The sequence below is a fragment of the Bufo bufo genome, chromosome 7, assembly GCF_905171765.1.
Source record: "Bufo bufo chromosome 7, aBufBuf1.1, whole genome shotgun sequence".
NCBI lineage: Eukaryota > Metazoa > Chordata > Amphibia > Anura > Bufonidae > Bufo > Bufo bufo.
Window position 1 is genome coordinate 219,237,622 of NC_053395.1, and position 27,730 is coordinate 219,265,351.

The 27,730-nt window shown below is 46.0% G+C and overlaps 1 protein-coding gene across 1 annotated transcript in view; it reads left to right on the forward strand.

Annotated features, from left to right (window-relative positions):
• The window catches only part of DNAJB2 (DnaJ heat shock protein family (Hsp40) member B2), a 148,343-nt gene that overhangs the window by 120,056 nt on the left and 557 nt on the right, over positions 1-27,730 (forward strand). Inside the window, exons 3-10 of the mRNA XM_040441582.1 lie at positions 1,289-1,370; positions 4,764-4,873; positions 7,240-7,293; positions 10,093-10,203; positions 21,740-21,832; positions 22,047-22,158; positions 22,717-22,787; positions 23,752-23,970. Coding sequence (XP_040297516.1) covers positions 1,306-1,370; positions 4,764-4,873; positions 7,240-7,293; positions 10,093-10,203; positions 21,740-21,832; positions 22,047-22,158; positions 22,717-22,787; positions 23,752-23,970 — 835 coding nt within the window. The 5' untranslated portion in view covers positions 1,289-1,305. The remainder of the gene's footprint in view (positions 1-1,288; positions 1,371-4,763; positions 4,874-7,239; positions 7,294-10,092; positions 10,204-21,739; positions 21,833-22,046; positions 22,159-22,716; positions 22,788-23,751; positions 23,971-27,730) is intronic.

Genomic DNA, 27,730 nt, shown 5'->3' on the forward strand with positions numbered 1-27,730 from the left:
TACAATGCCTTCACTAGCTTTTGAAGTAGATCACGTCTAGCGTAGTGGTGTATGTGTGCAGCGTGCCGACCCACAGCAAGAGGGTGTGCGGGTCCGGAGAGGGGTAGCGGCAGTAGCAACGAGGGTGATCGTAGGGATCGTAGTGTCAGGTTGCTAATCCCAGCCCCATCGCTTCCCAGGTACCGCACGTGCAGTGAATGGAGGGGTGCAACCCTTCACCTTGGGACACACTCTGGACTTTGGGGATCTCCTGCTTGATGGTGGTTGGGATGGCCTTGATGTTAGAAGAAACGCAGGGTGCAAGGCAGAAAAATGGGAGGCAAGGCTGGCGGATGATGGAGGCAATGTCCAGACTTGCTTGGTTAAAATAAAATAAAGTTTCTCTTTTCTGTATAGATGATGGGGGTTGCAGTACAAACGCCAGCGCTAGGCACAGTTTTCAGTTATCTCAGAGTAGTTTTTTCACAAAGGCTGCATATAAGGGGTGGCTGTAGTGATGAGTCTCTCCCTATAGGTACTAGAAAACTTCCCAAAGTGAACAAAGTTATGCAAACTCTGAATAATTCTCTGCAATGCCCAATTGTAGGTTGCAGTTCTGGATCGGATGGCTAGTCTGTCTCAAAAGTGCGGTGGGCGGCAGAAGCAATTAACCCTAACCATATGCAGTAAAGTCCAAAGTTGTATACGTGCGTTACTTTTACTGTTTCAGTCCAGCATGGACTTTATGGTCCTCAACTGTCTGCAATAATTCAGTGCTTCCTTCTGTCAGAGGTAAATCCTTAGTAAAGTTGCTTTTCTGACAGTTTTTACTCTCAGGAATGGTATTTTCCTGGAAAAAAGCACCCGTCTTGGTCGTAAACAGGTTTTCTCTCTAGTTTATACAACAGCAGACTCTGTGTTTACCAAGGGAAAATGGGACCAGCCAATTACCTGGCAATTAAAACGAAAGACTGACGTTAGCTTTTCCCTACCCATTTGCATGGAATTCATGGTGCATAGTTAACATCACAGTAAAGATTTTAACAACTTTGCTAATGAACCATATCATTATAGCATTAACCTTTTAGCCAAGATCCAGTGGGTGCAGTGACTGACTAATAGCTAAGGGCATTTATGGAGGGCATGGAATTGCATTTATGTGCTTACTGTTTCCTAAAATAATATGGCTGCCGGGTGGGGCAAGGGGTGTAAGGTGCCACTGTAGGGGAATTCAGTCAACCACTATTTCTGTATCTGCATCACTGCTGGACATGTATATATCTCTAATCTTATCCCTTCTACTTTCCAGAGAATTTCTTGTTAGTCATGGGAGATTATTATGAAATCCTCGGAGTTCCCCGAAATGCCACCCAGGATGATATTAAACGAGCGTAAGTTACATAGTTAATACGGTTGAAAAAAGACACAAGTCCATCAAGTTCAACCAAGGGATAGGTGGGGACGCGAATCCCAGAAGGAAAGATTAATAGTAATGTAATGGATATATTGCATATTATCAGTTAGATCAGCTGCCCCAGACTCAGGCCCTGCACACAGACTCAGGCATGTTACATAGGCTATATTTTACTGTTGGAAGTTAAGGACTCTTTCACACTTACGTTGTTCTGTTCCGGCATAGAGTTCAGTCGTCGGGGCTCTATGCCGGAAGAATCCTGATCAGTTTTATCCTAATGCATTCTGAATGGAGAGAAATCCGTTCAGGATGCATCAGGATGTCTTCAGTTCCGGAACGGAACGTTTTTTGGCCGGAGAAAATACCGCAGCATGCTGCGCTTTTTGCTCCGGTCAAAAATCCTGAACACTTGCCGCAAGGCCGGATCCGGCATTAATGCCCATTGAAAGGCATTAATCCGGAACCGGCCTTAAGCTAAACGTCGTTTCGGCGCATTACCGGATCCGACGTTTAGCTTTTTCTGAATGGTTACCATGGCTGCAAGGACGCTAAAGTCCTGTTTGCCATGGTAAAGTGTAGTGGGGAGCGGGGGAGCAGCATACTTACCGTCCGTGTGGCTCCCGGGGCGCTTCAGAGTGACGTCAGGGCGCCCCACGCGCATGGATGACGTGATCGCATGGATCACGTCATCCATGCGCATGGGGCGCTCTGACGTCATTCTGGAGCGCCCGGGGAGCCGCACGGACTGTAAGTATACTGCTCCCCCGCTCCCTACTACTACTATGGCAGCCAGGACTTTAATAGCGTCCTGGGTGCCATAGTAACACTGAACGCATTTTGAAGACGGTTCCGTCTTCAAATGCTTTCAGTTCACTTGCGGTGTTACGGATCCGGTGGGCACTTCCGGCAAATGGAGTACACGACGGATCCGGACAACGCAAGTGTGAAAGAGGCCTAAGTGAAAATTGCCCCAAGCAAATTCATGATTCAACAAGTGGTTGTTACTTTTCAAGTCTGTTCAGTTCTCATCCTGACAAGACAAACAGAATATGATTACCAGCAAAAACTACTGCAAGAATATAACTATATAATACTGCTGCCGTGTACAAGATTATAACTACTATAATACTGCCTCCTATGTACAAGAATATAACTACTATAATACTGCCTCCTATGTACAAAAATATAACTACTATAATACTGCTCCTATGTACAAAAATATAACTGCTATAATACTGCTCCTATGTACAAGAATATTACTACTATAATACTGCTCCTATGTACAAGAATATAACTACTATAATACTGCTCCTATGTACAAGAATATAACTACTATAATACTGCTCCTATGTACAAGAATATAACTACTATAATACTGCTCCTATGTACAAGAATATAACTACTATAATACTGCCTCCTATGTACAAAAATATAACTACTATAATACTGCTCCTATGTACAAGAATATAACTACTATAATACTGCTCCTATGTACAAGAATATAACTACTATAATACTGCCTCCTATGTACAAGAATATAACTACTATAATACTGCCTCCTATGTACAAGAATATAACTACTATAATACTGCTCCTATGTACAAGAATATAACTATATAATACTGCTGCCGTGTACAAGATTATAACTACTATAATACTGCTCCTATGTACAAGAATATAGCTACTATAATACTGCTCCTATGTACAAGAATATAACTACTATAATACTGCCTCCTATGTACAAGGATATAACTACTATAATACTGCTCCTATGTACAAGAATATAACTACTATAATACTGCTCCTATGTACAAGAATATAACTATATAATACTGCTGCCGTGTACAAGATTATAACTACTATAATACTGCCTCCTATGTACAAGAATATAACTACTATAACACTGCTCCTATGTACAAGAATATAACTACTACTCCAGGCGGCAAGGCTGCTCATCCCGCAGCACTGGTTGAGTACAGAACCCCCCACTGTGGAGGCATGGCTGAACAAGGTGGACCATATCTGTCGTATGGAGGAACTGGCGAGTTGGGAGGACAGGAATCACAACAAATATGTGAAGCTTTGGACACCCTGGCTCATGTTTAGGGATGACCCTCCGAATAGTCAGACGGCACACGGGTCTGCTAGTAGTGGTACATTATGAGCTCACGGGTAGAGGGTATATATGCGCATTAATGGTACGCGTTCTAGACCATGTCTGAGTCACTGACAAAATAATACCTGTGAATATGAATACATTCAATATGCACTTTAGATATCTAATATGCTGCATACGAACGAGTGTCATGGATGGATTGTTGTTTTTGGTTATTCCTCTTTATCCTTCCCTCCCTCCTATTCCTTGTCCCTATCCCCATATCCTTCCCCTCCCCTTTTTCCTCTATTTCTGCGTCATTATGTTCACCAGTCATACTACAAGACCTTTATATACTGGTAAGATGCATCTGTAACCTTTGCATAATACTTGTATAATGGGATATGATTATTCTGTCTATATGTGAAAAATGGGAAATTAGTATTGTCCTGTTATTTATATACAGAATTCTGTTTAGGTCCATATCTACAGTGCTTCAAGCTGTTATGTATACTCAAAGCAATGTACGATATCAACCACTTTGTATATGTCACTGCATAATGTTGTAGTATGTATTTTCAATATACTTTTCAATAAAAAGAGAATTTTCAAAGAATATAACTACTATAACACTGCTCCTATGTACAAGAATATAGCTACTATACTACTGCTCCTATGTACAAGAATATAACTACTATAATACTGCCTCCTATGTACAAGAATATAACTACTATAATACTGCTCCTATGTACATGAATATAACTACTATAATACTGCCTCCTATGTACAAGAATATAACTACTATAATACTGCTCCTATGTACAAGAATATAACTACTATAATACTACCTCCTATGTACAAGTATATAACTACTATAATACTGCCTCCTATGTACAAGAATATAACTACTATAATACTGCCTCCTATGTACAAGAATATAACTACTATAATACTGCCTCCTATGTACAAGAATATAACTACTATAATACTGCCTCCTATGTACAAGGATATAACTACTATAATACTGCCTCCTATGTACAAGAATATAACTACTATAATACTGCCTCCTATGTACAAGAATATAACTACTATAATACTGCCTCCTATGTACAAGGATATAACTACTATAATACTGCTCCTATGTACAAGAATATAACTACTATAATACTGCTCCTATGTACAGTACACGAAAATAGCTATCATTTTGAGTATTAACTATAATTGCTTGTTTTAATTAATTTTGCCGGTCCTGGTTTGTGTTTTCTGTTCTCTCAGGTATCGTAAATTGGCTCTGAAATGGCACCCAGACAAGAATCCAGATAACAAGGAGCTTGCAGAGAAGAAGTTTAAAGACATTGCAGAGGCCTATGAGGTGCTATCAGACGGTATGGAGCTGAGCTGCTGCTGTAATTGGCTATGCAGTGGATATTCACAGGCCGTACACAGGACATCGCTGCTATTCTTCCTGACTTTACCATAAACATTTAGTTTTAGTGCGGACAGAGGAATAAACCGCTATCCCCTCTGGACATCACTGGCAGCTTCGTATCCGCTGCAGGATCAGAGGCCCACATCATATATATCAGTTGTGTCCAGGCCGGGAGCCGGACACAACTCGTATATGTTCACATATCCGGCATTTATCCACTGATAGCACCGGACAGAAAAGCGGTTTTCTCTCCGGCGCTATTTGGCATCATAACTGACAAATCAGATGTGTGCACTATCCCATAGAAAACTATGGGATCAGTTCTGGCCTCAGTTCCCCTCCGACACGTTCGACTTCTGCTGGGGGGGATCTGAACCGGATCACTGGACGTATGTGAAGTGTGGGACAAATGGCATTTGAAAAGGTGGATGTCCTTTAGCTAAAATCATACTTGCCTCATCCCTTTGAGTGCGAAGAGCCGGCCACCGCCATCTTGATTGTAGATCCAGCGCCAAATCTTGCCTGGCCCGTGATGACATCATACGTCACCGAGCACAGGATTTCGCGCGGGATCTTCGATCAAGATGGCGGCAGCTGACTCTTCGCGCTCAAGCGGATGAGGTAAGTATGATTTAATTTTTTTTTTTTTTAACTGTCATTCAGGGAAAATTAATTCATTACCACGAAGCACGAGGAAATTCGCCTTTGCAGTAATACAAATTTTTCTCTGAAATTCGGATTGAATTCCACTTCGTAAACTTAGATTTTCTCAACACTAGTCATCACCCAGCTTTCCGAAAAGCAGATAGAACAAGTATATCTTACATGATTTTTTTCATATTTGTGTTTGGTTTTAGAGATTTAATACTCCTTATGGAAATACTCTTTAAAGGGGTTAGGCTAGTCTCACACTAGCAGCAAGGAACTCCGGCAGGCTGTTCCGGCGGGTGAACAGCCTGTCGGATCCATACTACGGCTAGTGCACGCGTGCCCCCGGACTACCGTTCCGGCCCCATTGACTGTAATGGGGGCGGGCCAGATTTCCGGCGGCAGGACGGCAAACATTCCGAGAGGCGGCCGGAATAAATCTACGACATGTGCTGCCGCCCGAACTCCGGCCTGCCCCCATTATAGGCAATGGGGCCGGAGCGGTAGTCCGGGGGCACGCGTGCACTAGCCGTAGTATGGATCCGACAGGCTGTTCACCCGCAGGACCAGCCTTCTGGAGTTCCTTGCTGCTAGTTTGAAAGCACCCTTATCCCTTCGAAAAATTAGGTCCCCAGTCAGCTGATTTCTATATCTCCGGTATCATTTGAAGCATGTGCGATATAACAATATATTGCAATATATTATTTTCTTCTGTATGTATACAAATTACACGGCCATCATCATCCATGTCCCCCAGCCAGCACCATCAGCTCCATGCCATAGCCATCCACCCCCCGTTAGATTCGGGCCCCTGCCAATATACTTGCCTTTCCTGCAGGGTGCGCGGCTGGCTGATGGAGTCCACAGGAGAAGGACTGCGTCTTCTTCCCAGCATGCACTGGGAGGGACCTGACGTCACACATAGCATCAGCCAGCGCGCTGACGATGTGTGAACGCAAGGCCCTGGCCAGTGCAGCGCGGTGCAAAGTCGGGAGGCCACAGAGCGGTGAGAAGCTTTTTCAATTCACTACCGCTCCGTGGTCATCTATCGCGATATGGCGATATAACTGAACTCTATATCGTGGCCAGAATTTATGACTATAATATCGTATATCGTTTATATCGCCCACCCCTAATCTCCAGTTTCTGAAATCTCTATTACCACCAAAGAAAGCTGCAAGGAGCCTCATAAGTCACCTGAATGTTGGTCTATGTAATGACCATTCAAATGGGCTGATAAAGGGTGGGGTCCTAAATGAGGTTACATTAAAGGGGTTGTGCCAAGTTTTGCTGTACTCGGCTATCTATGGAGCTCCCATAGAGAATGAATGGAGTGGCAGTGCGTATGCATGACCTGCTGCTCCATCTGAAGGGGAGAACGGGACCCCTGTGCTCATAATCGGTGGGGGGGTCCCAGCGACCAGCTAGTCATCTCCTATCCTGTGGCTAGGAGATAACTAAAAAACTTGGCACAACCCCTACATATGTATTCAACCAAAAAAATTAAAAATAAATGGAGAAAGCTGCTGTCATTGGTTGATGTGAACAAGGCGGGCTGTTTCCTCTCACAGGTTTGATGAATGAGAACCACTTTTATTTTTTTCATTCAAAATGTGTTTATTAAATGTAAATATTGTTAGTAAAATGTCACAATTTGTTTCTTTTATTCTTCAGTAAACAAACGTGAAACTTATGATCGTTATGGTAAAGACGGATTCTCAGGACCTGGTGAGTTCTACTTCATATCTGTCGCAGAATAAAATATATGCAAATAGAATAGAAATACGTCCTAAACAGTAAAAGTAACTAGCAAGAATATAACTGCTATAATACTGCCTCCTATGTACAAGAATATAACTACTATAATACTGCTCCTATGTACAAGAATATAACTACTATAATACTGTTCCTATCTACAAGAATATAACTACTATAATACTGTTCCTATCTGCAAGAATATAACTACTATAATACTGCTCCTATGTACAAGAATATATCTACTATAATACTGCCTCCTATGTACAAGAATATAACTACTATAATACTGCCTCCTATGTACAAGAATATAACTACTATAATACTGCTCCTATGTACAAGAATATAACTACTATAATACTGACTCCTATGTACAAGAATATAACTACTATAATACTGCCCCAATGTACAAGAATATAACTACTATAATACTGCCTCCTATGTACAAGAATATAACTACTATAATACTGCTCCTATGTACAAGAATAGAACTACTATAATACTGCTCCTATGTACAAGAATAGAACTACTATAATACTGCTCCTATGTACAAGAATATAACTACTATAATACTGCTCCTATGTACAGGAATATAACTACTATAATACTGCTCCTATGTACAAGAATATAACTACTATAATACTGCTCCTATGTACAAGAATATAACTACTATAATACTGCTCCTATGTACAAGAATATAACTACTATAATACTGCTCCTATGTACAAGAATATAACTACTATAATACTGCTCCTATGTACAAGAATATAACTACTATAATACTGCTCCTGTGTACAAGAATATAACTACTATAATACTGCCTCATATGTACAAGAATATAACTACTATAATACGGCCTCATATGTACAAGAATATAACTACTATAATACTGCTTCCTATGTACAAGAATATAACTACTATAATACTGCTCCTATGTACAAGAATATATCTACTATAATACTGCTCCTATGTACAAGAATATAACTACTATAATACTGCTCCTATGTACAAGAATATAACTACTATAATACTGCTCCTATGTACAAGAATATAACTACTATAATACTGCTCCTATGTACAAGAATATAACTACTATAATACTGCCTCCTATGTACAGGAATATAACTACTATAATACTGCTCCTATGTACAAGAATATAACTACTATAATACTGCTCCCATGTACAAGAATATAAATACTATAATACTGCTCCTATGTACAAGAATATAACTACTATAATACTGCGCCTATGTACAAGAATATAACTACTATAATACTGCCTCATATGTACAAGAATATAAATACTATAATACTGCTCCTATGTACCAGAATATATCTACTATAATACTGCTCCTATGTACAAGAATATAACTACTATAATACTGCTCCTATGTACAAGAATATAACTACTATAATACTGCTCCTATGTACAAGAATATAACTACTATAATACTGCTCCTATGTACAAGAATATAACTACTATAATACTGCTCCTATGTACAAGAATATAACTACTATAATACTGCTCCTATGTACAAGAATATAACTACTATAATACTGCTCCTATGTACAAGAATATAACTACTATAATACTGCCTCCTATGTACAAGAATATAACTACTATAATACTGCCTCCCATGTACAAGAATATAACTACTATAATACTGCCTCCCATGTACAAGAATATAACTACTATAATACTGCCTCCCATGTACAAGAATATAACTACTATAATACTGCTCCTATGTACAAGAATATAACTACTATAATACTGCTCCTATGTACAAGAATATAACTACTATAATACTGCCTCATATGTACAAGAATATAAATACTATAATACTGCTCCTATGTACCAGAATATATCTACTATAATACTGCTCCTATGTACAAGAATATAACTACTATAATACTGCTCCTATGTACAAGAATATATCTACTATAATACTGCTCCTATGTACAAGAATATAACTACTATAATACTGCTCCTATGTACAAGAATATAACTACTATAATACTGCTCCTATGTACAAGAATATAACTACTATAATACTGCTCCTATGTACAAGAATATAACTACTATAATACTGCCTCCTATGTACAAGAATATAACTACTATAATACTGCCTCCCATGTACAAGAATATAACTACTATAATACTGCCTCCTATGTACAAGAATATAACTACTATAATACTGCCTCCTATGTACAAGAATATAACTACTATAATACTGCCTCCCATGTACAAGAATATAACTACTATAATACTGCCTCCCATGTACAAGAATATAACTACTATAATACTGCCTCCCATGTACAAGAATATAACTACTATAATACTGCCTCCTATGTACAATAATATACTACTATAATACTGCTCCTATGTACAAGAATATAACTACTATAATACTGCTCCTATGTACAAGAATATTACTACTATAATACTGCCTCCTATGTACAAGAATATAACTACTATAATACTGCTCCTATGTACAAGAATATAACTACTATAATACTGCCTCCTATGTACAAGAATATACTACTATAATACTGCTCCTATGTACAAGAATATAACTACTATAATACTGCTCCTATGTACAAGAATATAACTACTATAATACTGCCTCCTATGTACAAGAATATAACTACTATAATACTGCTCCTATGTACAAAATTATGGATCTAGAAAATACTTTCCATTCTGTGACTCTTTTCTTGATGTTTTGTTATTTTGTCTACATTTATTTAATTTTTTTTTTTCTTTGTTAACAGAACCTTCAAGATCCAACTCCAGATACCAAGGTTTTACCTATACATTCCGAAGCCCTGAGGAAGTATTCAGAGAATTTTTCGGTGGTAGAGACCCTTTTTCAGATTTCTTTGGTATGTTTGTTTCCCAGTTCCTGCATCTCAATCAATTCTGAATAGTGTTGACAGGATTTGATCTTTTAATTAGAGTTGAGCGAACACCTGGATGTTCGGGTTCGAGAAGTTCGGCCGAACTTCCCGGAAATGTTCGGGATCCGAACCCGATCCGAACTTCGTCCCGAACCCGAACCCCATTGAAGTCAATGGGGACCCGAACTTTTGGGCACTAAAAAGGCTGTAAAACAGCCCAGGAAAGAGCTAGAGGGCAGCAAAAGGCAGCAACATGTAGGTAAATCCCCTGCAAACAAATGTGGATAGGGAAATGAATTAAAATTAAAATAAAAAAAATAAAAATGAACCAATATCAATTGGACAGAGGTCCCATAGCAGAGAATCTGGCTTCACGTCACCCACCACTGGAACAGGCCACTGTCACACATTTAGGCCCAGGCACCCAGGCAGAAGAGAGAGGTCCCGTAACAGAGAATCTGGCCTTATGTCAGCGCAGAATCTGTATTCATGTCATAGCAGAGAATCAGGCTTCACGTCACCCACCACTGGAACAGGCCACTGTCACACATTTAGGCCCCGGCACCCAGACAGAGGAGAGAGGTCCCGTAACAGAGAATCTGGCCTTATGTCAGCGCAGAATCTGTATTCATGTCATAGCAGAGAATCAGGCTTCACGTCACCCACCACTGGAACAGGCCACTGTCACACATTTAGGCCCCGGCACCCAGACAGAGGAGAGAGGTCCCGTAACAGAGAATCTGGCCTTATGTCAGCACAGAATCTGTCTTCATGTCATAGCAGAGAATCAGGCTTCACGTCACCTACCACTGGAACAGGCCACTGTCACACATTTAGGCCCCGGCACCCAGACAGAGGAGAGGTTCATTCAACTTTGGGTTGCCCCACAATATAATGGTAAAATGAAATTAAAAATAGGATTGAATGAGGAAGTGCCCTGGAGTACAATAATATATTGTTAAGGGGAGGTAGTTAATGTCTAATCTGCACAAGGGATGGACAGGTCCTGTGGGATCCATGCCTGGTTCATTTTTATGAACGTCAGCTTGTCCACATTGGCTGTAGACAGGCGGCTGCGTTTGTCTGTAATGACGCCCCCTGCCGTGCTGAATACATGTTCAGACAAAACGCTGGCCGCCGGGCAGGCCAGCACCTCCAAGGCATAAAAGGCTAGCTCTGGCCACGTGGACAATTTGGAGACCCAGAAGTTGAATGGGGCCGAACCATCAGTCAGTACGTGGAGGGGTGTGCACAGGTACTGTTCCACCATGTTAGTGAAATGTTGCCTCCTGCTAACACGTTCCGTATCAGGTGGTGGTGCAGTTAGCTGTGGCGTGGTGACAAAACTTTTCCACATCTCTGCCATGCTAACCCTGCCCTCAGAGGAGCTGGCCGTGACACCGCTGCGTTGGCGACCTCTTGCTCCTCCTCTGCCTTCGCCTTGGGCTTCCACTGGTTCCCCTGTGACATTTGGGAATGCTCTCAGTAGCGCGTCTACCAACGTGCGCTTGTACTCGCGCATCTTCCTATCACGCTCCCGTGTAGGAAGTAAGGTGGGCACATTGTCTTTGTACCGGGGATCCAGCAGGGTGGCAACCCAGTAGTCCGCACACGTTAAAATGTGGGCAACTCTGCTGTCGTTGCGCAGGCACTGCAGCATGTAGTCGCTCATGTGTGCCAGGCTGCCCAGAGGTAAGGACAAGCTGTCCTCTGTGGGAGGCGTATCGTCATCGTCCTGTGTTTCCCCCCAGCCACGCACCAGTGATGGGCCCGAGCTGCTTTGGGTGCCACCCCGCTGTGAACATGCTTCATCCTCATCCTCCTCCACCTCCTCCTCCACCTCCTCCTCATCCTCGTCCTCCTCGTCCTCCAGTAGTGGGCCCTGTCTGGCCACATTTGTACCTGGCCTCTGGTGTTGCAAAAAACCTCCCTCTGAGTCACTTTGAAGAGACTAGCCTGAAAGTGCTAAAAATGACCCCTCTTCCTCCTCTTCCTCCTGGGCCACCTCCTCTTCCATCATCGCCCTAAGTGTTTTCTCAAGGAGACATAGAAGTGGTATTGTAACGCTGATAACGGCGTCATCGCCACTGGCCATGTTGGTGGAGTACTCGAAACATCGCAACAGGGCACACAAGTCTCACATGGAGGCCCAGTCATTGGTGGTGAAGTGTGTCTGATCCGCAGTGCGACTGACCCGTGCGTGCTGCAGCTGAAACTCCACTATGGCCTGCTGCTGCTCGCACAGTCTGTCCAGCATATGCAAGGTGGAGTTCCACCTGGTGGGTACGTCGCATATGAGGCGGTGAGCGGGAAGGCCGAAGTTACGCTGTATCGCAGACAGGCGAGCAGCGGCAGGGTGTGAACGCCGGAAGCGCGAACAGACGGCCCGCACTTTATGCAGCAGCTCTGACATGTCGGGGTAGTTGCGAATGAACTTCTGCACCACCAAATTCAGCACATGCGCCAGGCAAGGGATGTGCGTCAAACCGGCTAGTCCCAGAGCTGCAACGAGATTTCGCCCATTATCGCACACCACCAGGCCGGGCTTGAGGCTCACCGGCAGCAACCACTCGTCGGTCTGTTGTTCTATACCCCGCCACAACTCCTGTGCGGTGTGGGGCCTGTCCCCCAAACATATGAGTTTCAGAACGGCCTGCTGACGTTTACCCCGGGCTGTGCTGAAGTTGGTGGTGAAGGTGTGTGGCTGACTGGATGAGCAGGTGTAAGAAGAGGAGGAGGAAGCTGAGTAGGAGGAGGAGGAGACAGGAGGCAAAGAATGTTGCCCTGCGATCCTTGGCGGCGGAAGGACGTGCGCCAAACAGCTCTCCGCCTGGGGCCCAGCCGCCACTACATTTACCCAGTGTGCAGTTAGGGAGATATAGCGTCCCTGGCCGTGCTTACTGGTCCACGTATCTGTGGTTAGGTGGACCTTGCCACAGATGGCGTTGCGCAGTGCACACTTGATTTTATCCGACACTTGTTTGTGCAGGGAAGGCACGGCTCTCTTGGAGAAGTAGTGGCGGCTGGGAACAACATACTGTGGGACAGCAAGTGACATGAGCTGTTTGAAGCTGTGTGTGTCCACCAGCCTAAATGACAGCATTTCATAGGCCAGTAGTTTAGAAATGCTGGCATTCAGGGCCAGGGATCGAGGGTGGCTAGGTGGGAATTTACGCTTTCTCTCAAATGTTTGTGAGATGGAGAGCTGAACGCTGCCGTGTGACATGGTTGAGATGCTTGGTGACGCAGGTGGTGGTGTTGGTGGTACATCCCATGTTTGCTGGGCGGCAGGTGCCAACGTTCCTCCAGAGGCGGAGGAAGAGGCCGAGGCGGCAGCAGCAGAAGAGGTAGCAGGGGGAGCCTGAGTGACTTCTTTGTTTTTAAGGTGTTTACTCCACTGCAGTTCATGCTTTGCATGCAGGTGCCTGGTCATGCAGGTTGTGCTAAGGTTCAGAACGTTAATGCCTCGCTTCAGGCTCTGATGGCACAGCGTGCAAACCACTCGGGTCTTGTCGTCAGCACATTGTTTGAAGAAGTGCCATGCCAGGGAACTCCTTGAAGCTGCCTTTGGGGTGCTCGGTCCCAGATGGCGGCGGTCAGTAGCAGGCGGAGTCTCTTGGCGGCGGGTGTTCTGATTTTGCCCACTGCTCCCTCTTTTGCTACGCTGTTGGCTCGGTCTCACCACTGCCTCTTCCTCCGAACTGTGAAAGTCAGTGGCACGACCTTCATTCCATGTGGGGTCTAGGACCTCATCGTCCCCTGCATCGTCTTCCACCCAGTCTTGATCCCTGACCTCCTGTTCAGTCTGCACACTGCAGAAAGACGCAGCAGTTGGCACCTGTGTTTCGTCATCATCAGAGACGTGCTGAGGTGGTATTCCCATGTCCTCATCATCAGGAAAAATAAGTGGTTGTGCGTTAGTGCATTCTATCTCTTCCACCCCTGGGGAAGGGCTAGGTGGATGCCCTTGGGAAACCCTGGCAGCAGAGTCTTCAAACAGCATAAGAGACTGCTGCATAACTTGAGGCTCAGACAGTTTCCCTGATATGCATGGGGGTGATGTGACAGACTGATGGGCTTGGTTTTCATGTGCCATCTGTGCGCTTTCTGCAGAAGACTGGGTGGGAGATAATGTGAACGTGCTGGATGCACTGTCGGCCACCCAATTGACTAATGCCTGTACCTGCTCAGGCCTTACCATCCTTAGAACGGCATTGGGCCCCACCAAATATAGCTGTAAATTCTGCTGGCTACTGGGACCTGAGGTAGTTGGTTCACTAGGACGTGTGGCTGTGGCAGAACGGCCACGTCCTCTCCCAGCACCAGAGGGTCCACTAACACCACCACGACCATGTCCACGTCCGCGTCCCTTATTAGATGTTTTCCTCATTGTTCCCGTTCACCACAATTTTGAGAATGGCAAATTTGGGAATGGTTTTTCAACCCAGAAAAAAAAGTCTGCTTTGACGGTCACTACAAATAACTTGACCAGCTAAAACTGTGCAGATTTGGTTAACTAGAGATGTGAGACCTGTTTTTTTTTGCGCTGTGTGACAGTTATAGGTTTAATCACAGAATGACACTTCTATCAGCACGCTAGCGTGTGTCTTAGGTTTTTCTGAATGACACTATCACTAGCTTCAATGTAAGATTTTCTTTTTGGGATAGATTTCAAGTAGGCCTCAAATACCAGAAACTAGTTATTTTGAGAATGGCAAATTTGGGAATGGTTTTTCAACCCAGAAAAAAGTCTGCTTTTACGGTCACTACAAATAACTTGACCAGCTAAAACTGTGCAGATTTGGTTGAATAGAAATGTCAGGTCTATTTTTTAGGCGCTGGGTGACAGGCTCAACTTGCCCCTGATGTAATATATGGCCAAAAAATAACCACACTGTTGATGGTTAAATGCACTTGGGTGACACAGGCTTAGCCTGCACCAGATGTAGTATATGGCCAAAAAATAATCAGACTGTCGATGGTTAAATGCACTTCGGTGACAGGCTCAGCCTGCAGCTGATGTAGGATATAGCACAAAATAACCACACTATCGATGGTTAAATACACTTGGTGATAGCTTGTGCTGGCGCACCACAAGTCACAAAATGGCCGCCGATCACCCCAGAAAAAAAGTGATCTAAAAACGCTCTGGGCAGCCTCAAAAAAGTGAGCAAGTCAATAATAGCACTTCAATGATCCACAGCTGCAGATCGATCACAGAATGAAGTCTTTTGGAGGAGTTAATCTGCCTAATCTCGCCCTAACGTCGCAGCTGCAACCTCTCCCTATACTGATCATAGCAGAGTGACGTGCGGCGCTACGTGACTCCAGCTTATATAGAGGCTGGGTCACATGCTGCACTGGCCAATCACAGCCATGCCAATAGTAGGCATGGCTGTGATGGCCTCTTGGGGCAAGTAGTATGACGCTTGTTGATTGGCTGCTTTGCAGCCTTTCAAAAAGCGCCAAGAAAGCGCCGAACACCGAACCCGAACCCGGACTTTTACGAAAATGTTCGGGTCCGTGTCACAGTTCGGGTTCGCTCATCCCTACTTTTAATCTTTTTGTCCCCGGGTGCAGTATGGTAACAGTTTAGGATTTTATTGTTAGTCGGGATTATTGTGCATTAAGATCTCTGCTCAGTTTGAAACTGAAGGAGCTCAGGACACTGATACAGAAGGCAAGATAGAGTATATATTGGCAGGAAACCTAGGCTGTGATCAGATAGGACGTGTGTTTTTCATGTTGCCTACTAGCCTTTCCAGTTATCTCATTTATACAGTGCATTCAGAAAGTCTTCAGACCCTTTCACTTTTTTACATTTTGTTGTGTTGCTCCTTATGCTATTTTTTATTTATTTTTTTAAAATCCCGTTTTCTCCCCATCATTCTACACTTAATCCCCCGTAATGAGAAAGTGAAAATAAAACTTTAGAAATGTTTGCAAATTTATTAAAAAGGTAAAAGTAAAATATTGCCTGGACATAAGTATTCAGACCCTTTGCTAAAACACTTGGCATTTAGCTCTGGGGTCTCCTTTTTCTCTAGATCATCTCTGAGATGTTCTACACCTTGATTGGAGTCACCTGTGCTTGTGTCCCGAGTAAAGGGGCTGAAGACTTGTGTCCCGAGTAACGGGGCTGAAGACTTGTGTCCCGAGTAACGGGGCTGAAGACTTGTGTCCCGAGTAACGGGGCTGAAGACTTGTGTCCCGAGTAACGGGGCTGAAGACTTGTGTCCCGAGTAACGGGGCTGAAGACTTGTGTCCCGAGTAACGGGGCTGAAGACTTGTGTCCCGAGTAACGGGGCTGAAGACTTGTGTCCCGAGTAACGGGGCTGAAGACTTGTGTCCCGAGTAACGGGGCTGAAGACTTGTGTCCCGAGTAACGGGGCTGAAGACTTGTGTCCCGAGTAACGGGGCTGAAGACTTGTGTCCCGAGTAACGGGGCTGAAGACTTGTGTCCCGAGTAACGGGGCTGAAGACTTGTGTCCCGAGTAACGGGGCTGAAGACTTGTGTCCCGAGTAACGGGGCTGAAGACTTGTGTCCCGAGTAACGGGGCTGAAGACTTGTGTCCCGAGTAACGGGGCTGAAGACTTGTGTCCCGAGTAACGGGGCTGAAGACTTGTGTCCCGAGTAACGGGGCTGAAGACTTGTGTCCCGAGTAACGGGGCTGAAGACTTGTGTCCCGAGTAACGGGGCTGAAGACTTGTGTCCCGAGTAACGGGGCTGAAGACTTGTGTCCCGAGTAACGGGGCTGAAGACTTGTGTCCCGAGTAACGGGGCTGAAGACTTGTGTCCCGAGTAACGGGGCTGAAGACTTGTGTCCCGAGTAACGGGGCTGAAGACTTGTGTCCCGAGTAACGGGGCTGAAGACTTGTGTCCCGAGTAACGGGGCTGAAGACTTGTGTCCCGAGTAACGGGGCTGAAGACTTGTGTCCCGAGTAACGGGGCTGAAGACTTGTGTCCCGAGTAACGGGGCTGAAGACTTGTGTCCCGAGTAACGGGGCTGAAGACTTGTGTCCCGAGTAACGGGGCTGAAGACTTGTGTCCCGAGTAACGGGGCTGAAGACTTGTGTCCCGAGTAACGGGGCTGAAGACTTGTGTCCCGAGTAACGGGGCTGAAGACTTGTGTCCCGAGTAACGGGGCTGAAGACTTGTGTCCCGAGTAACGGGGCTGAAGACTTGTGTCCCGAGTAACGGGGCTGAAGACTTGTGTCCCGAGTAACGGGGCTGAAGACTTGTGTCCCGAGTAACGGGGCTGAAGACTTGTGTCCCGAGTAACGGGGCTGAAGACTTGTGTCCCGAGTAACGGGGCTGAAGACTTGTGTCCCGAGTAACGGGGCTGAAGACTTGTGTCCCGAGTAACGGGGCTGAAGACTTGTGTCCCGAGTAACGGGGCTGAAGACTTGTGTCCCGAGTAACGGGGCTGAAGACTTGTGTCCCGAGTAACGGGGCTGAAGACTTGTGTCCCGAGTAACGGGGCTGAAGACTTGTGTCCCGAGTAACGGGGCTGAAGACTTGTGTCCCGAGTAACGGGGCTGAAGACTTGTGTCCCGAGTAACGGGGCTGAAGACTTGTGTCCCGAGTAACGGGGCTGAAGACTTGTGTCCCGAGTAACGGGGCTGAAGACTTGTGTCCCGAGTAACGGGGCTGAAGACTTGTGTCCCGAGTAACGGGGCTGAAGACTTGTGTCCCGAGTAACGGGGCTGAAGACTTGTGTCCCGAGTAACGGGGCTGAAGACTTGTGTCCCGAGTAACGGGGCTGAAGACTTGTGTCCCGAGTAACGGGGCTGAAGACTTGTGTCCCGAGTAACGGGGCTGAAGACTTGTGTCCCGAGTAACGGGGCTGAAGACTTGTGTCCCGAGTAACGGGGCTGAAGACTTGTGTCCCGAGTAACGGGGCTGAAGACTTGTGTCCCGAGTAACGGGGCTGAAGACTTGTGTCCCGAGTAACGGGGCTGAAGACTTGTGTCCCGAGTAACGGGGCTGAAGACTTGTGTCCCGAGTAACGGGGCTGAAGACTTGTGTCCCGAGTAACGGGGCTGAAGACTTGTGTCCCGAGTAACGGGGCTGAAGACTTGTGTCCCGAGTAACGGGGCTGAAGACTTGTGTCCCGAGTAACGGGGCTGAAGACTTGTGTCCCGAGTAACGGGGCTGAAGACTTGTGTCCCGAGTAACGGGGCTGAAGACTTGTGTCCCGAGTAACGGGGCTGAAGACTTGTGTCCCGAGTAACGGGGCTGAAGACTTGTGTCCCGAGTAACGGGGCTGAAGACTTGTGTCCCGAGTAACGGGGCTGAAGACTTGTGTCCCGAGTAACGGGGCTGAAGACTTGTGTCCCGAGTAACGGGGCTGAAGACTTGTGTCCCGAGTAACGGGGCTGAAGACTTGTGTCCCGAGTAACGGGGCTGAAGACTTGTGTCCCGAGTAACGGGGCTGAAGACTTGTGTCCCGAGTAACGGGGCTGAAGACTTGTGTCCCGAGTAACGGGGCTGAAGACTTGTGTCCCGAGTAACGGGGCTGAAGACTTGTGTCCCGAGTAACGGGGCTGAAGACTTGTGTCCCGAGTAACGGGGCTGAAGACTTGTGTCCCGAGTAACGGGGCTGAAGACTTGTGTCCCGAGTAACGGGGCTGAAGACTTGTGTCCCGAGTAACGGGGCTGAAGACTTGTGTCCCGAGTAACGGGGCTGAAGACTTGTGTCCCGAGTAACGGGGCTGAAGACTTGTGTCCCGAGTAACGGGGCTGAAGACTTGTGTCCCGAGTAACGGGGCTGAAGACTTGTGTCCCGAGTAACGGGGCTGAAGACTTGTGTCCCGAGTAACGGGGCTGAAGACTTGTGTCCCGAGTAACGGGGCTGAAGACTTGTGTCCCGAGTAACGGGGCTGAAGACTTGTGTCCCGAGTAACGGGGCTGAAGACTTGTGTCCCGAGTAACGGGGCTGAAGACTTGTGTCCCGAGTAACGGGGCTGAAGACTTGTGTCCCGAGTAACGGGGCTGAAGACTTGTGTCCCGAGTAACGGGGCTGAAGACTTGTGTCCCGAGTAACGGGGCTGAAGACTTGTGTCCCGAGTAACGGGGCTGAAGACTTGTGTCCCGAGTAACGGGGCTGAAGACTTGTGTCCCGAGTAACGGGGCTGAAGACTTGTGTCCCGAGTAACGGGGCTGAAGACTTGTGTCCCGAGTAACGGGGCTGAAGACTTGTGTCCCGAGTAACGGGGCTGAAGACTTGTGTCCCGAGTAACGGGGCTGAAGACTTGTGTCCCGAGTAACGGGGCTGAAGACTTGTGTCCCGAGTAACGGGGCTGAAGACTTGTGTCCCGAGTAACGGGGCTGAAGACTTGTGTCCCGAGTAACGGGGCTGAAGACTTGTGTCCCGAGTAACGGGGCTGAAGACTTGTGTCCCGAGTAACGGGGCTGAAAGACTTGTGTCCCGAGTAACCGGGCTGAAGACTTGTGTCCCGAGTAACGGGGCTGAAGACTTGTGTCCCGAGTAACGGGGCTGAAGACTTGTGTCCCGAGTAACGGGGCTGAAGACTTGTGTCCCGAGTAACGGGGCTGAAGACTTGTGTCCCGAGTAACGGGGCTGAAGACTTGTGTCCCGAGTAACGGGGCTGAAGACTTGTGTCCCGAGTAACGGGCTGAAGACTTGTGTCCCGAGTAACGGGGGCTGAAGACTTGTGTCCCGAGTAACGGGGCTGAAGACTTGTGTCCCGAGTAACGGGGCTGAAGACTTGTGTCCCGAGTAACGGGGCTGAAGACTTGTGTCCCGAGTAACGGGGCTGAAGACTTGTGTCCCGAGTAACGGGGCTGAAGACTTGTGTCCCGAGTAACGGGGCTGAAGACTTGTGTCCCGAGTAACGGGGCTGAAGACTTGTGTCCCGAGTAACGGGGCTGAAGACTTGTGTCCCGAGTAACGGGGCTGAAGACTTGTGTCCCGAGTAACGGGGCTGAAGACTTGTGTCCCGAGTAACGGGGCTGAAGACTTGTGTCCCGAGTAACGGGGCTGAAGACTTGTGTCCCGAGTAACGGGGCTGAAGACTTGTGTCCCGAGTAACGGGGCTGAAGACTTGTGTCCCGAGTAACGGGGCTGAAGACTTGTGTCCCGAGTAACGGGGCTGAAGACTTGTGTCCCGAGTAACGGGGCTGAAGACTTGTGTCCCGAGTAACGGGGCTGAAGACTTATGTCAATGCAAGATTTTAGTTTTTGCTTTTCAATAGTTTAGCAAAGATCAAAGAGCACGGTTTTTTAAAGCCATGCAGTCATCACAAAATGTAGCTGATGATCCTCAGAGGTTGTAGTGTGGACACCTGGAAGGAGTCCGCCTGTGGAGCTGCAGGTTCAGAATGCAGTTAGTGTTCCCTTTTTGCTTACTCTCTTATTGTGTGCCTGTGTCTCCTCCTTCCTGTGTAGTCTGATCCCCCAACTGCAGGATCAGACTACACACGTTTGCTTGTAGTCTGTAACCATGGAAACACAGTTCTGCATAGGAGCTGTATACACAAAGCCAATTATTTGTAAAGTTAAAAAAATAGTTGCGATTGTATGTATAGTGTTTTAATTGCAAACCTCAATGGGGTTTTCTGAGACTTTTAGGGCTTATTCAAACGGCCGTATGCTGTCCGCAAAAATGCGGATCCGTTTTTTTGTGGTTTAGATGCTGTCCCATTCACTTCTATGGGGCCCTTTTTTCTTCCATTGCACAGCTCAGCAAAAAAATGAAACATGTCCTATACTTGTCAGTGAAAATCAGGACATGGCTCTATTGAAGTCTATGGATCAGCAAAAAAACGGAATGCAATCATTTTTTTTTTTTTTTGCGGACATGCTGAACTGTCCGTAAAAAAACGGATCCGCATTTTTGCGGACAGCATACGGCCGTCTGATTGAGCCCTTATACTGATGACCTGTCCTCTGGGTAGGTCATTCATCAGTATCTGATTGGTGGGGATTCGACACCTGGGACCCCCGCCGATCAGCTGTTTGAGAAGGCAGTGGTGCTGTGGTCTTCTTCATCCTTACCAAGCACAGCGCCGTACATTGTATAGCGGCTGTACTTGTGATCGCTCTCAGCCCCATTCACTTCTAGGGGTCTGAGCTGCGCCTAGGTCATGTGACTGATGAACGCATCGTTACTGGCCTAGGGAAAGCTGAAAAAGGCCGCGGCATTACTGCGAGCTCTGGCGCCTTCTCAAATAGCTGATCGGCGGGGGTCCCGGGTGTCTGACCCCCCCCACCTGTCAGAAACTGATGACCTATCCAGAGGATGGATCGTCAGTAAAAGAGTCTCAGAAAGCCCCTTTAACCCTAACCCTCTTTCTGCATTGCCTTAGTATGAGACAGGGGGGCCATTTTGGGGGTCTTACCCCCCCCCCCTCCTGATGGGGCAGTGAACAGTTACCTCATAAAGAAGTACAACTGATGATATTATGATAAACTACCAATTACCTATATTTATAACAAAAACTGTTAGCGCTACCTTGTGTTGAGTTTTCTTCATTACAACTTTTTGTCTCTTGAAGGTGATGACTTCATGTTCCCCGGCGTGCGCAGCGATGAGATGCGTCACACCCACTCCGCGCCATTCTTCTCCGATGTTTTTCCCAGTAGCAGAGGTAAAAACCATGGTCCTTAAAGTGCCACATGTTTGTACCAATCCCACCAGCTTTGTGAGCAAGACCGTGTCAGGACAGGTTTTCAGTTTCTAAACTGAATATGAGAAAGAGCTTGTTTCCATTCACTGACAGCCAGCAGAGACCCGTTAAACACCTTGTTTTTCTTTTAGCCCTTGCATAATAATAATCTGAAGTGATTTTTTTTCCTTTACAGTTTTCTCCTCTTTTTCGTCTTTTGGAAGCGACGGGTTCGGGGTGACTGGAAACGTTTGTTCAGTCTCTACCAGCACCAAAATAGTTAATGGGAAAAGGATAACCACCAGAAGGTGAGATCACCCCCGTCCCTGCTTCTTCCAGCTCCTGGGCCCCCCGATACAAAAATATGTACCAGGGCCCGGCCTACCATGTGCCTTATATAATACCACAACTGCATGCAATTCTGTGCAGGTATCCAGAGCTTCTTTCACACTTGATTGACCTGCAGGACCTCCTGTTGCATTGGATCCCCTGCTGGTTCAGTATCTGCACTCGTATGCTCTGCCGTGCTCCATTATGGTAGACTTAGGTCTTTTCACCAATCCCTCTCACCATGCAGTTCACCGGCGGCAGTGGATTATGAGATCTTCCAGTCTGTTTGTGTTTAGTCTATTAGAACAGTGCAGTTAACAGAATTATGATTGCAGCTCTGGATATGAATGGAGCACAATTCATGATGTGAGTCGAGATCAGTGTCAGCAATGCAAAGTTACTAGATCACTGTCAGCCTTTACCTGTAAAGAAGTGGCATTGACCAAGTCATGAGGCACAGCATGCCTCGTACCTCCAGGCAAGACCTGGTAGTAATAGACTGTGTATTAACCAGTAGTGTATTTATTTCCCTACAGGACCGTAGAAAATGGAGTGGAGCGGGTACAGGTAGAGGAGGACGGGCAGGTGAAGTCCATCCGGGTGAACGGTAAGGACTGATGAACGACTCCAGGTGACCAGTGACTTGTAGATTGCTCTGGGGTCACCCAGTGTCTCACCTTAAAGGGGTCTTCCAGTTAGAAAAAATATCCACTGGATAGGGAATAACTGGTACATAGGTTGGGGTCTGACCTCCGGGATGGGTGGTCAAGCATGCAGCCTTATGCTCCATTCATTTCTAAGGGACTGTTGGAGATGGCAGCGTCCAGCACTCAACAGTCTCCAGCAGTCCCATAGAAAATGAAAGGGTCAGCAGGGTGCGTGCTCGACTAGCCGCTTCATTCAGACGGGGAAATGAGATCCCGTCCTTGTGATCAGTGGGGGATCTGTGCACATAAAACCATCTTGCAGGTGCACTGACAGTACCCAGTCTGGGAGCAGGAGCCGGCACTGGACATTATGTACATTTTTATCATAGGTCAGTAAGGGGTTAATGCACACTACCAAGTTCCAACCAATCAGATGTTAAAGTTTCTGTATCTTGAGCTTCTCTTTATGCTTTCTGTATCCGATTACTATCACTAGGTGGCGGTGACGCTCTGCAAAATTTGCAAATAGGACCTGATAAGTGCTGGACTGTGAGGCATTCTAGATTATTGAACCTCATAAAGTGATGGATTCTCATACTAAAGGAACTTCCTATTTAAACAGTTGATCCAATTGTAACATCTTCCCTCGTGAGGGTCTCTGTTTGCCCCATGACTGACACTCCAGGCTCCACTTGGCAAAGTGGCCATATTCCCCCACTCTAAGGACAGCTCCCATGCAGCCACTACTGCCTGCTCCCCCTAGTGGTCCTCTTGAAAATGACATGTCTTATTGGGACAGACCCTTGTTGTTTTCACTGACTCCCTGACCCTGCTTTTGTAAACATTGATGTTTGGGTTTTATGTGAAAATATTAATATAGAGTATAATGTACTAAGAACTGCGCTCGATCTTGTCTTTTTACAGGGGTTGAAGATGATCTCGCTTTGGCGATGGAGATGAGCAAAAGAGATCAGAAAAATGTGCCGACGCCTCCCACCACCCAGACCAGGGAGCCTCCATACAATGTCCAGAGGGCGTCCCCAACCTTCCTGGTGGTGGACAGCGACGACGAAGATGAGGATCTGCAGCTGGCAATGGCGTACAGCCTCTCAGAGATGGAAGCCTCAGGGCAGCACCGAGCAGGTGTGCGAAGTAAAGCGAGAACAGGGAAAGGAAAGGCACAGGGGGCAGATGGGCGGCAGAGGTGGGAAGAGCAGGGTGCAGATCACCTGAGACACCAGCAGGGTGCAGATCAGCAAAAAAGAGATCAGGCAGAAGTTCTACAACCACAGAGAGAGGCATCAGAGCAAGCAGGAGTCGCAGAGGAAGCGGCAGGAAGAAGAGGGGGACGGGGCAGCCCAAAAAACGGAGACAAAGAGGATAAAAAGAAGAGTAGATGCTACATTTGTTAGTGTTTCTTGTGTCCCTTCATTTCCTCCTAGATCCTCTACAGTCATAGGCCTCATGCACCCGACCGTTTTTCAGGTCCGCATCCGAGTCGCAGTTTTTGCGGCTCGGGTGCGGACCTATTCACTTCAATGGGGCCGCAAAAGATGCGGACAGCACTCCATGTGCTGTCCGCATCCGTTGCTCCATTCCGAGGCCCCGCAAAAAAAATATAGCATGTCCTATTCTTGTCCGTTTTGCGGACAAGAATAGGTTCTTGTCCGTTTTGCGGACAAAAATAGGCATGTCTACAATGGGCCGCCCGTTCCGTTCTGCAAATTGCGGAAGGCACACGGGCTGCTTCCGGTTTGCGGACCGCAAAAAACGGCACGGTTGTGTGCATGAGGCCATAATCTGAGTTAACCCCTGCTGAGCATTGCAGTGCTTGTTCTTCCAGTAACTAGAGGGTTAAGCCATTGCCTGCCCTGTCAGGAGATGACTCTGTGCCTTCATCCTTTCAGTCGCCTCTTCGCTTGCTCTGCGCTGCCTCCTATAGCTGGTCTCTGCGCTGCTTCCAGTCTGGATCCTGCTGCTTTAGCACCAAAACTGCCAAATGTACAGTTACAATGTATATATATTTATACTTGTGTATCTAAACTGCCGGTGCTTGGAAACTATTAACAATGGCGTCTTGTGGCGTCGCCTTAATTTTCTGCCAAAGGCAGTGTTTTGGGCGAGTCCGTTCCTGCCTGTACTCTGTGACCCGCAATCTCTTAGGCCCCTTTCAGACGAGCGAGTTTTCCGCGCGGGTGCAATGCGTGACGTGAACGCATAGCACCCGCACTGTATCCTGACCCATTTATTTCAATGCGTCTGTGCACATGAGCGTTTTTTTTTTTCACGCATCAGTTCTGCGTTGCGTGGAAATCACAGCATGTTCTATATTCTGCGTTTTTCACACAGCCCTGGCCCCATAGAAGTGAAGGGGGCTTTCAGTGATAAACGCATTGTATCCGGAAGCAAGTGCGGATGCGATGCGTTTTTCACTGATGGTTGCTAAGAGATGTTGTTTGTAAACCTTCTGTTTTTTATCACGCGCGTGAAAAACGCATCAAAACGCATTGCACACGCGCGGAAAAAACTGAACGCAATAGCAGACAAAACTGACGGAACTTGCTTGCAAAATGGTGCGAGTTTCACTGAACACATCCAGACCTAATCCGTCACGCTCCTGTGAAAGAGGCCTTAGGCTAGGTCTACACGGCGACATTTGTCGCGCCGACATGCTGTGATGCGACGGTCGCAAAAAATCTATTCGAAATGGATTTTTCTGCGGCTGTCACGTCGCAGTCGCAGGATGTCGCAGTGTAGTTGTGCCCTATATGTCGCATGACATGTTGTCGTATAGACATAACCTTAAAGGGAAAGTCCACACTGTTGCCGCTCTGTTTCATTCCTCACCCCCAGCTAATAAGAAGACGACTGGCAGTGTAGTAGAGATGTTCAGTGACAATGATAGGAGTCCTCCTTGTTGCCGGATACTGCCAAGTGATGTGATGTTTAGGTTGTCCCACCCATGATGCAACTCCTGCCTCCTTACCATTGCCTATAGAGGGAGCTCTTTCCTATAGTGCAGTGCAGAGGTGACAACCCTGTGTGACCCCAGCCTTGCACACCATAGAAATCTGTCATCCTAACCATTCAGATAAATCTACTGATCAGCAGCTGCCAGATTACGGTACGTGATTCATTTCATCATCTTGCACCAGACGATGGTAAAGTAATTGTTCCGATTGTCTATTACTAGTAGCTGAACAATGGCCTCCTAGTAAAGGAGCAGATTTCCATTAATTAGAGGCAATCGATTACAGTAATGATTATATATATATATATATATATATATATATACAGTACAGACCAAAAGTTTGGACACACCTTCTCATTCAAAGAGTTTTCTTTATTTTCATGACTATGAAAATTGTAGATTCACACTGAAGGCATCAAAACTATGAATTAACACATGTGGAATTATATACATAACAAACAAGTGTGAAACAACTGAAAATATGTCATATTCTAGGTTCTTCAAAGTAGCCACCTTTTGCTTTGATTACTGCTTTGCACACTCTTGGCATTCTTTTGATGAGCTCCAAGAGGTAGTCCCCTGAAATGGTTTTCACTTCACAGGTGTGCCCTGTCAGGTTTAATAAGTGGGATTTCTTGCCTTATAAATGGGGTTGGGACCATCAGTTGCGTTGAGGAGAAGTCAGGTGGATACACAGCTGATAGTCCTACTGAATAGACTGTTAGAATTTGTATTATGGCAAGAAAAAAGCAGCTAAGTAAAGAAAAACGAGTGGCCATCATTACTTTAAGAAATGAAGGTCAGTCAGCCGAAAAATTGGGAAAACTTTGAAAGTAAGGGCTATCTTACCATGAAGGAGAGTGATGGGGTGCTGCGCCAGATGACCTGGCCTCCACAGTCACCGGACCTGAACCCAATCGAGATGGTTTGGGGTGAGCTGGACCGCAGAGTGAAGGCAAAAGGGCCAACAAGTGCTAAGCATCTCTGGGAACTCCTTCAAGACTGTTGGAAGACCATTTCAGGGGACTACCTCTTGAAGCTCATCAAGAGAATGCCAAGAGTGTGCAAAGCAGTAATCAAAGCAAAAGGTGGCAACTTTAAAGAACCTAGAATATGACATTATTTTCAGTTGTTTCACACTTGTTTGTTATGTATATAATTCCACATGTGTTAATTCATAGTTTTGATGCCTTCATAGTCATGAAAATAAAGAAAACTCTTTGAATGAGAAGGTGTGTCCAAACTTTTGGTCTGTACTGTGTGTGTGTGTGTATATATATATATATATATATATTTTTTTTTTCATTGTTGACATATTGCCAGGAGATAAGTGTCACAATAGTCGCTTATCTCCTCTATCCATGGCAATCTACATCTTTATATGGAGGATTCAGGTGGACAGCTGCCATCAGTGGGTTGACACTGGTTTGGAATTGGACAGATATCTGTGACTGAATGTATACCCATTAGGGTACAGCTACACGGTGACATTGGCCACTGAAAAGTCGCACAACATCTTTTGTAACGATAGTCAATGGTGTCACAGTGCGACCTGCTATCGACTGCAACGTGACAAATCCATCCGATTTTTTTTTTTTTTTTTGCAACAAGTCTTGCGAGACCTGTCGCTGTGTAGCTGTACGCTTAAGACACATGGGTACGGGTGTATGCATGTAAGATCTGCACGACTTTCTGTGCGGATTTATGTACATTTCTGCAGCATATCTGTAATTTCTAATTATGGATTAGATACGGTTTTGCCGTAGATCTTGTCCTTCCACTGAAAAGGGTGAAATCCGCAACGAAAACATAATTGACATGCTGCAGATTTGGAAATCCGCAATGCAGGTCAATTTTCTTGAGATTTCTGTAATCTCATACACTTTGCTGCTACTGTAAAATGCTGCGGTTTTTTCACACGGGAATCTGCGT